A 12,326-nucleotide genomic window follows, 5' to 3' on the forward strand; every position below is an offset into this window, starting at 1 on the left:
AATCGGCTCATATTTATCGCTAAATATTTTTCTTAATAAATTCAGTTAATTTTAATGAAATATATTCATTCATTCATTAATTCATTTATTAGACAACTATTATATAAACATAACATATTTTTTTGTCAATCATAAAAAAATTTATAATATAATTGTAATAAATAGTTTATATAATAAAATATAATAAATATTTTTATTTTTTTGCGTGGCAATGACAATAAAAATTTATATTATTATTATTTTAAAAAAAACTAAAGATACATTTTATGCTATCATTTTATTGTTATATATATATAATATTTATAAAGGAAATGGATTATTAAATTGTCAAATACTTATGACAGGTTTGATATGATATAGTTTTATTGTTATTATGTTATTAGTATTTTTTTATCAAATATAAAAGTTATTGACAATTAAAAAAAATTAAATGTCACTTCACATATTACACCTATGATCGTATAATACAAATATAAAGTTAATTAATATAATCTACAATATCTGTACATATATTTATATAGTATTTTTAGTATACTTATAATTTTATTTAAACATCTATAAAATAATTTAATGTTTACTCTATTATATTATGAATTTAACAAAATTATTTTGTTTATTAACATTTTTTTTTATAAATAATCAAATAGTATTTTTAAATTATACAAATATTAACAACAAGTAGATTTATACCACATTAAAATTTAAAAAATTGTTTAAATATATCATTTTTAATTTAATCATAATTATAGATTTCAATATATGTTAAATTATATATACATTGTTTTAAAAATTGACATTGTTAATTTTTAAATATTATTATTATTAAGTAAATTACAATATTGGCACATTTAGTCAGATTATTATATACAATATTTAATACATAGACTTATAAATATAGACAACTATTATTGTTATGCAATTTAATGACAATTTATCACATTTATATTTAATTATAAATATAATAACATTTTTATTTTTATTGAATATTCAATGAATATACATACAGTACAACTTCATTGAATATAACTAAATGATAACATTTTGATCATTAAATTAAATTTCTATAAAAAATGTACCTGCCAGTTTAAATAATAATTATAATCAAGTTATCTATTGTTATTTAACTGAAATTTAGATTACTAAAGATAATGTACATCAAAAGCTTTAAAGCAATTATTAATATTCATAAATTAAACATTACATATTATAGATATTATTGTATAATGAATCGTTGTTAAATATTGAAATATTACTATACAAATATATTTTATATACTGTATAATATGATAATAAATTATTTTTATAATTAAATAGGATTGTCATTTGTATGATTAGGAGTTAAATATTGATAAATGATAATAATATTGAAAAATAGATATAAATATATATAATTTATATATTTACTTAAAAATACAAATGTAATGTATATTTGTTTTATAGCTCTCATTATTATTATTAGTATAAATTACAAAATTGTTTTCATTATTTATTATATTATTCACAGATATTGGTGATCAATGATATGAATTTGTTATTACAAATATTTATAATATAGATAAAACAAATTATATACAGGTACTGTTTATATATACAGAATATATATATATATATTAATAAATATAAATTCAAAATAACAAATTGATTAAAATTTTTGTTTAATAATCTTAATAATAAATTTGTTGAGACATCAAGATATATATGATAATTATTGTTAACATCACTGGTCAGTTAGTTTGTGTTTTTTTTATAAATTAAAAATTTATTATTCAAAACTATTATTCAATAACATGAACGACGATCTTCTTAAGTCAAATTCGTGTTTGGATTTTTCGCGGACCAAAAATTCAATAAAATCTTTATGTTGTGTATTATAGTAGGCGTGTGCTATCATCTGTGCCACCTGATCGTGGGTCATGTTGGCCGTCGACCGGCCGTCCACTTCAAGCAGTATATGACCGACGTGTAGATCTCCACACTCGATGGCCGAACCGGAGCTCTGCGTTATATAAATAAAACAAATATAATAATAATTTTTGTTTATTGAAATATATTTATATATAAATATGACAAACATGTGTCTCTCATAAATAAATAGAAGAATTTATATATATAAAAATTTTTTGTTGAATCATCAAAAAATAAGAGAAAAAAATTTTGAAAATAAATATATAATTTAATAAAATAGATTATCCGATATTATTGTAAACATTTTTGCCTAACAAAATACACACACAAAAAAATGTTAATTTATTTTTCATTCAATTTTCTCTAAAAACATATGTAACAGCTTTTGTTAGTCAGTTAGTAATAATAGTAGAGTATTCACACATTTCATGATTTATTATTGCAAACATATTTTTGAGGAATTTTTTGCAATGTGTTTATAATTTTTGTTTATATAAATTCACTTATATTATTATTATTATTATTATCTGAGGTTTATATAATAAACTAAAGTGAAAATTCTATGTATATACAAAAATTTAGCTCAATCATTACATTTATTTGATTTATTTTAAATGATATTAAAAATAAGATTTCATTTATATAAAAACAGTATAAAAATAAAAATAATGTAAACATATATTTCTGCTATTTTAAAACAATTTTAGTATTAATATTTACATTATATTATTTATATTAAAAATATCTCTAATTTATTTCAATGTAAAATTAGGTGATACTTATAATCAAAAAATTTAAAAAAAAGTTATTATTGAATTTTTCAAGTAATTCACTTTTTAAATATATATATTAAACTAAATATTTATGACATTAACATAACTTAGAGATGAATAATATAAGTTAAACAAAATTATATATTTAGATATTTAATTAAATTAATAATTTTATTTGATTTCAAATTAGACTAAAATTTATAAGATAATTTTTTAAAGTAAAATATTAACTCAATTATTTGAATATCAAATAAATTTTTATAAAGTTTGCAACATTTTTGTTTCATTAGCTATAATATTATTAATCCAGTATTACTTTTAATAAACCCAACATATAATATAACATCAGATTTTATTGATTACTGTCCATACAATAAAATCTATTATTGTGGTAATAATTTTATCATAAAATGTGTCATATATTGAATATTAAACTTTATAAATTATTAAACGTCATTATCCTTATTTAGGGCTATCTTTACTCTAAATATCGCACATATTAATAATAATGATAATAATAATAATAATAAATTTAATGTTCATTTATACACTATCTTTGTATCAAATATTAAATATATTATATATGACACTAAATCCTCGGCTAATAAAATAGTAGCAATAAATTTATTAAACAATAATAAACCAGTCAAATATAAAATTGTTTGCTCGCCTCTCAAATGTGATAATAACCACAAAATCATATATTTATTAAGTACCGTATATTATATAATAATTATATCAAACGATTAGATAAGATACAAAAAATGATTTATTATGGATAATATGACTGTATATATATTTTTTTGTTGATGGCCTGATTCATCTAATAATAATAAACGGTATATTATTGTATAGAAAAAACTGGGCTAATCTATAATTAGGATGATTTTAATTGTTTAACAAAACAACATTATTATCATATAGTATACATATATATAAGCAATTTTCTTAATTATTAGCAAAAATTATTCAATTAGATATGACTACATGTTTGCAATAATGATATATAAGTATTTTTCTGGTTTATTATAATGTCTAATATATCATCTAACAAACAATAAACACTGTACATAATCACTGGAAAACTTGATAATAATTATAATGAATTTATTTATGAATATTTATACATATATTTTTTATTTAATATAATGTATTCAATGTTATATAATAATAATAATAATAATATATAACACTTACATGTATGCTAATAATGCGGGGCTGTTGTTGTGACGGCACATTAACGCCGCCCTCAATAGCGATACCCAAAATGGGTTTTGACTTTTTGACGGATACCCTCCACTGACCATTTTGTTCACGTATGGCACGATGACTCTGTTTTATATATATATATATATATATATATTAAAAAATATTTATATAAACATGGTAGAATAAAATATGAAATATATACTGTATATAATATTAAAGGTAGATTTAATATTATATACAGTATATATTTCATATTTTATAATGTCTACAGTTTATAGATAATTATATGATACTTTATATATTCCTGTAAATTAATGTGCATTAATGCATAAATAATCGTAAACGGATATTAAAATTAGGTAAATTTAATTTTTAACACATAATGCATAAATACAGTACTAATAACATTATAAATAAAGGATTTTATATTAAGTAAATTTTTTATTATTTTTTTATGTGTAGATAATTTTGTGTTAAAACTTAAGTGTAATTACCAGTGAAAATATGTAAAGTGTTGTAGTTATTATTGAAAATGTAATCAACAACTTATTGTACTTATTATAAAAAGATATGTTTTATTGTAAATTAAATTTACAGTAAATTCGCTTTTAAAAGACATAATAACAAATAAAATGCTTATATTTGCAATAATAAAGAAATAAATATCTAATTTCAACATTAAATAATAATAAAAAATTTTGTCTGTATATTAAATTATCAAAATTAAAATTACAAAAAAACTTTTAGATATTGAATTATTTTATATCTTAAACTAAAAAAAAGTTTTTTTTGTAATTATTTATTATTAAAATTTTAAAAATATGTAAGATAAAATTATATTATAAATAAATCCAGAAAATATCTATTGTAAAAATTTATTTGAAAATTATTAATAAATACTATTAATAAAATTATCTACTATTTTATAAAAAAAATTTAATTTGTCATTATTTATCACAAATACAGTTATTATTTAATATTTAATATTTTAATGTGTGTTATCCTTTATTGAAAATTGTGATGATTTGCAAACTAATAAAAAAACAGTTTAAATGTTTTATTATGAATTGAAAAGTTATATCCATTAAAAATCGTGACCGGAAGACTTTAGTATAGATTAATAATAATAAAATCAAACAAACTGTTAATATCACTATTATTATTAGTATAATACCGTTATTTAATGAAATCATTAAATTAACTAATTATCGCTACAATTTCAATAGTCATATATTTATTCAGTATTATTGATAGCATTGAATTTTACTAATAACACTCTATAACAATACAATCATAAATATTCAGATATTATTATTGGTATTAAGTTTAGTTTAAATAATACTAAACTAATCGTTGAATCGTGAGTCCGACAGTTAAGATAATATTTAAAATTTTTTAATTAATTTATGAATATTATAAAATAAATAATAACTAAAAATAAAAATAAAACATTAACTGTTTGTAAAATATTAGCTTAACATATTTTTAAGAATTAATTTTTTTATAGAAAAATAATAAACAATATCATTTTAAAATAAAAAAAAAACAAAACAAACAAAATAATATTTTTAATTATTTGTCAATTTATTTCCTGATCTTTATTAGTCTGATGTTTGTTATGTCTTTTACTTTGTTAATATAATGGACCGGATTTAAGTCCAATAGATTCAACTAAACAATGACAATAATGACAACAACAACAACAAAAATGTCATAATATCTGAAAAAACAATTATGTTATACACTATGAAAAATATAGAAATTTCTCAATTATTTCTTCAATTGTGTTACAAATATTTTAAAGATGTCTTATATATTATTATTATTTTAAAAAAGAGGAAAATATAATAAAACAAAAATTACTTATTTTTACCGAAAAAAAATCCAAAAAATATATCCTATTTTGAGTTTAAAGGCTTTGTCAATATATTTATTGTTTTTGAGTGCATCAGTAAAGAGGATATGTGTGCTCTTCATATGACAAATCTTCTAAACTGATCTCCAGTTACGTGAAATAAAATATTGTTTTTATTTTTTATTTAACTATAGATATCTTATAAGTATATATATATATATATATATATATATATATATATATATAAAATCAGAAAAAATAATAAAATTAATCAATAAGAAAAAACTATTATTTTTTATATTCAATATTACTATTATAAGATTTAGCCATAAATTATTTCAAGTATAATTTTTTAAATTTATATAAATATATATTTCTAGTTTATACTAGACAACTACTTTCATATATATAAATATAGTATATTTAATATACATATTTAATATATATATATTTATATTTATATTGTATAGGAATCGTATAATACGATATACGGTATATAACATGCAAACATTCATTGGTAAATAACAAAATGTATTGAATTTGTTTTTTATATTTAAATGCCAGGATTTAAATTTTTCAAAAGTGTATGAATTCAAGTGCATTATTAATGTCTATATTCAATCGTTATATACTATATTGTTCCGGTATAATACATTGGTTGTGTAAATGCAATAAATTTAAGTTGAAAAAATTTATATTTATCTAACTATATATATATATAACTAACAAATGGTTTAAATGACTTTTCCGAAGACGAGCAAAAATTTAGTGCAAAAGTGTTTTTATTTATTTTTATTTATCACTTTTTTCTCTGTTTGTGAATAAAGTAGTATATAAAACGATTTTACTATTTTTACCGTTTTTTTCGTAGTAATGAAAATAATGCATAACTTTAGTTGTTGTTGTTATTGTTGTTAAATTAGTATTTTTTATGACAACAAAAATCATAAAAACTTTTTATTTTTATTATTATTATTATTATAATACTCGTACAAAAAATTCAATTATTATATAACACTATTGCATGTTTTAAGTCATTAGACATATAGTTAACAAGTTTTTAAAAAACCATTGATTGTATTATACATAATATATTATATAAATTTGTAGCTTATATTTGTTGTAAAACTAGATTTTAATTGAATTCTAATTATACTCTAAACTTAAATATTGTATATATTTAGTAATCAAAAAATATATAGTATTTGTGTCTCTAATAATCAACTGATTTATTAAATGATAAGATTGTAAATTGTAATTCAATACTATTATTTAAAAAAATGTCCTACAATATAATTTATTAATTATAATTTATGTATTTATATTACACACAGTATCCATAAATAGTGCCAAATATAATTGTAATAAATTAATAAATTAAATAATCTCTGATAAGATAATTCAACTTAAATAAAATTTCACAAATAATACCTTCAATATATTATATAATACTTTATTTTTATTTTTAAAACTAATATTATAATATGTTATATTTATATTCTGTTGTATAATATATGGAGCATATATACATATATAGATATATGCTATCTATCAAATCTCAATGATTTACTGTTTTATTTTTCTAAAATGATAAATTACTAATAAAATAATAATAAACTTATTAAATATTATACCATATACAGTATATAAAACATAAATAATTTATTTAAATAAATATAAAAATAATTTTGTGATTTTTCTCTATTTAAATTACTTTATATTTTATTTGTTATAACTTATCATTAGATATATAGATATAGAATATTTGCATATAAGAAATATAAAAATAAAATTAGATACATAAATAATTTTAATATTTGAAACAACAATATCTTTTAAATTAAAACCTTATTTTTTGATTTTTACTGTAAACTAAAAATATAACTTCAAATCAGAATATTATATATATATATAATTTATTTATATTATCATATAAAGCAATTAATTTATTGTAAAATTATTACGGGCACTATATAATGGGTTATATTCGTGACAAAAAATGATTCTAATAATATCACACCATATAAAACTTGATATTCAAAAAAAAAATTTACTCTCATATAATATTTGCATATTATTATTATTATTTATACGTATTGTACATATAAGGTATATAATGTAGTGTAATAATAAAAAATATAAATTGGGCTCAACATCATCATCAGGGTCAATGAAAAGTCAAAATTTATTTATAGCTAATTTAAATATTATTATTATTATTATATCATATATGCTATTAATTGTGTACGAATGATGGCATGTTATAAATAAACTATAATTAAAACTATATTTAAAACAAATTATTTTTTAAATAAAACCAAAATACTTTTAATATATCTTTTATTAAATTATTCATTAAAACATTTTAGTTAAATAATGCAAAATTGTAATTCACTTATAGTAAAAATAGCATAAAATTTAATTATGAAAGCTTTCAAATATTAAATATAACTTTGTCTATAATTTACTTAGAAATATGTCTATAATTATCTGTCTATAAATCGAGAAACCATATTAATAAATAATTATTATATTTAGCTAAATCTAAAATGATGTAATTTAAAATTTAAAATAATTAAGCTTAGTAGATAATTAATATATTTTTACTATTTAAAGAAAATTGTTACTAATTTTATTTTTTTTATAAAATAACATAAATCTGATTGTAATTAACAATTAAAAACTTATGTTACGTTCAGGGATTTAAAATACAAATCATATAAAAACACATCATTTTCATAATTAAGTATATTTTTGAGTAACTCTTTTGAAATATTTATTATTGTCATAAATTTTAAACATTTAGACAGACATAACTAGCATAACTTGAATGCATTATAAAATACATAAAACAACCTCAACAATAAAACTATTAATATAATAAATTTTTGTATTTATATAAAACAACAAAAATAATAATATTTAACAATAAACTTGCTTTATATTAAAAAAAAATATTTTCAATAACTATTAGAATTATTATTATTTTAATAGTAGAGTGAAAAAAATATATAAATATGAAAAAAATAATAATATTTATATAAAAATTGTCGTAAATTTTAATAATATTAAATTTTTTCGCACATGACTTGCATTAATATCAATAATCTGTACTCTATATAGTGATATTTGTTATGTCATTTTATATGTCAAAAATATACAACATTAGCATATTTTTGTTGCCTTTTTGTAGTATTCAAAAACACACACACACACACAACACACACACACACACACACACACACACACACACACACACACACACACATACATACATACATACATACATACATACAAACACACAACTAAGTTGAGTTAAAGTAAATTTTATTAAAAAAATATTTTATATAAAGTAGGTACAGTATCGTATATAAACTTATACGGGTAATATATTAAAATCAATATATAGTTATCTATATTTAATATTATTTTCTTAAGTATATTATAATTATATAATATAATTAATAATATAATAAATATATTGTATAATTATTCATTATATTTAGTTTGTTTTTTTTAAATTCAGATTGATTATTTAGTATTGATTAGTATAAAAGTAATATTCGTGTAAATTTATTTCAATAATAAAATTTTAAATATATATTTTAATACCCGACAATAAAATATAATATTATTTATTCTCAAACTAAAATAAATCTAATTATAACATTAATGTATTATTTAACACGATATAAGTTTATAGACATTAAAATATATTGTGATATAAATTTATATTAACACATTTATGAATAAATATCTGATATTATTATTATGATATTATGATATATTTCAAACTAAACATTAACTTTCAATATCATTAGGTATTACCCCATAAATGTGTCTGCATATGCAATATAATAAATATATATTTTTTAATTTATACACTAAAATATTATTAATAAAAAAGTCTCGACACGAAAATAATATCAAAATACAGTAAATCCCATAATTTTTACTTTATTTAGTGCACCAAAAAAAATCAATATACGGTAAATAACATACTGTATTATATATTGTATAGTCAATAGTTAATAATGAACTCTACTGTATAAGTGCCGGTACTAATAGTATGATATGTTTATTTATTTATTTATTTAAATAATCATTTCCTATGCCGAGACATATGTGCTTGTTTAAATTTTCATTATTATTGATTTTTTATGCCAACAAATATTATTTTAAATTATATTTTATAGATGTGTTTATATATATGTATATATATATATGTATATATATATGTATGTATGTATGTGTGTGCGTGTTTAGATATGTATGATAAAAAATTCATATTGTAATTTGTATTGAATCAAATTATACTATTGTAAATCTAATATTGTAGTCAAGAATAAAGTTGAAAATTTGTTTAAAATAATTTTTTTTATAAAAATAATAATAAAAAACTATAAATTAACTAAATATTTATATAGATAATTATAATGTAAATATTATTATTTTCTAAATCTTTAAATTAAATAATAAAACCATTTGAGAACAATTCAAACTAAATTTTTTCAAACCTACCGGTAATCTAAATGATGAGCTCCTGTGTTGTTGAGTCGGCGGCAAACTCTTGGCGTTTGAAAAGGTCGGACTCGGCAGCGAACGGTGCCGTCGGACCCGCGAATGCATACCAAAAAAGGCCGGATTGTCGCCACCCTCTCCGGGAACATGTAAATGATTACCACTGCCTCTAATATCACCCGTAGCACCGGGAGGTCGAATCTCACTATTCTGATAGCCACCCGCACCGTAATTAGTTCCCTGTTATTCAAATTTTTCATAATAATTTAATCAAAAAAAAAAATGATTATAATAATAATCAAATTAAATCAATAATAATATTTTAATGTTTAAATTATAATTATTTATATTATAGCAATTATTAAAACATTAAATTCAAGTATTTAAAAATTTATTTTTATTAACTGTAAATTAATATATTTATTGTTATAATAATAATAATAATTATTATTATTGTTTAAATGAATTATTATAGTTAATATAATAATTATATATTCCCAACACAGACAAGCGATTTTGAAAAAAAAACAATTATTTTTAATTTGGCAACAAATTAAACAATCAAATGTTAATAAAACATATAATTTATGAGAATATACTGTAATATAATGAATATATGGTTTTAGTTTTTAAAAATTATATTTAAAATTATAATATATGAATATTCTTATTTATTTTTTGTTGATTTACCAAAAAATTAATTGATATCATTAATCATATTTAAATTTGTGTCATTATTAGATAGTAAATTATAATATAATGGGACAATAATATAACATAAAAGTAATATTGAATACGATTTTCAATTTAAATTTGTTTTACACAAATATAAAAAATAAAATCAAAATAAAATAATTCAAAAATATAATATCGTAAATCAATTTAAACACAATTTACTTATATATGTTTTTTTACATTACATTGTGTGTATGAATAATAAACTTATTGGATAAATATATTGTTATGTAATCAACTGATGTACGTTTTTTTCTCAAAATAAAAGTAAATATATATAAAAATTTCTTTTAATGGTAACAAATGGCATGTATTTTATTTATTTAAGAAATGATTGAAGAGAGAGAGAAAGAGATATATATATATATATATTGTCTTCAAGTGGAGGACGTTCTCCTTGAAGACGGTGCCGATGATTGATTGCCAGTGGACTGATTACCGGTGCCAACGGTGCCCACACTGGGATCGCCATTGCATCTGGCCGAGGCAATCGACGCACCGGTATGACTGGGCCGGGAGGGCATCAGTTTGGGTCGAGGTATACGAATCGGTTGGATGTCAAGCCAGGCCTCCATTTATTGATTTTTTTTATAAAATTTTTTTATTATCAAATTCAAAATCAGATCGATAGGCAATTGCCAAACAAAAATAGGTTAACACCAACACGATATATGACACAATAATTTGCAAATTGATATAAACTTTTTTGTAAGTTTTTTTGGTCAATAAAAAAACTTGGTTTTATAATCAAATTATCGTTAGCTTTTTTGAAACAAATTTTATAAAGTGTGTGTATATATAGTACTCTAATAGCAATTTCGGAAATTTAAATAAAATGCTTGAAATACAAAACACCAAAATAATATCAAAAACACACACACAATGTGATAAAACTTTTCAGTTAATTAAAAAAATATATATTAAACTTTATACACAAAAATTATTTGAATGATGTGTCACCAATTTTTTTATATTAAATTTGCAATAATTAATTTAATTAAATTAAATTAAACAAAATTATTAGTGAAAAGTTTGAGCTTTATTTCCCAAATAAGTATATAACAATACAGTATGTGTTTGAAACACAATGTTTGCGATAAAAATTTATTTTCAATCAAACACTCACTCATTCACTAATAAGTCGTGGATATAATGAGTGACTGTAGTTGACAGGCCTTGTAATTGAAATGTTGTTGTTTGTTGGTTGTGTTGTCTGATGGAGAACTGGGCTCTAAATGAGGCAATACATGACAGGGCCATACACATACTGACTGAGTGGAGCACAGGTAGACACTATGACTGCAATACGAGAGAGTGAGTGTGTATAT

General features: G+C 19.2%; 1 protein-coding gene across 1 annotated transcript in view; it reads right to left on the reverse strand.

The window, feature by feature from the left end:
- Positions 1–1,762: 1,762 nt before the first annotated feature.
- Positions 1,763–12,326, reverse strand: part of LOC128955602 (whirlin-like) — a 42,881-nt gene continuing 32,317 nt past the window's right edge. The window contains exons 7-9 of the mRNA XM_054301276.1: positions 10,264–10,503; positions 3,876–4,010; positions 1,763–1,996 (exon numbers count right to left, since the gene is read on the reverse strand). Coding sequence (XP_054157251.1) covers positions 1,763–1,996; positions 3,876–4,010; positions 10,264–10,503 — 609 coding nt within the window. The remainder of the gene's footprint in view (positions 1,997–3,875; positions 4,011–10,263; positions 10,504–12,326) is intronic.

The sequence above is a fragment of the Oppia nitens genome, unplaced genomic scaffold, assembly GCF_028296485.1.
Source record: "Oppia nitens isolate AA-2021 unplaced genomic scaffold, nextdenovo-longstitch-racon4-pilon3 scaffold2_pilon_pilon_pilon, whole genome shotgun sequence".
NCBI lineage: Eukaryota > Metazoa > Arthropoda > Arachnida > Sarcoptiformes > Oppiidae > Oppia > Oppia nitens.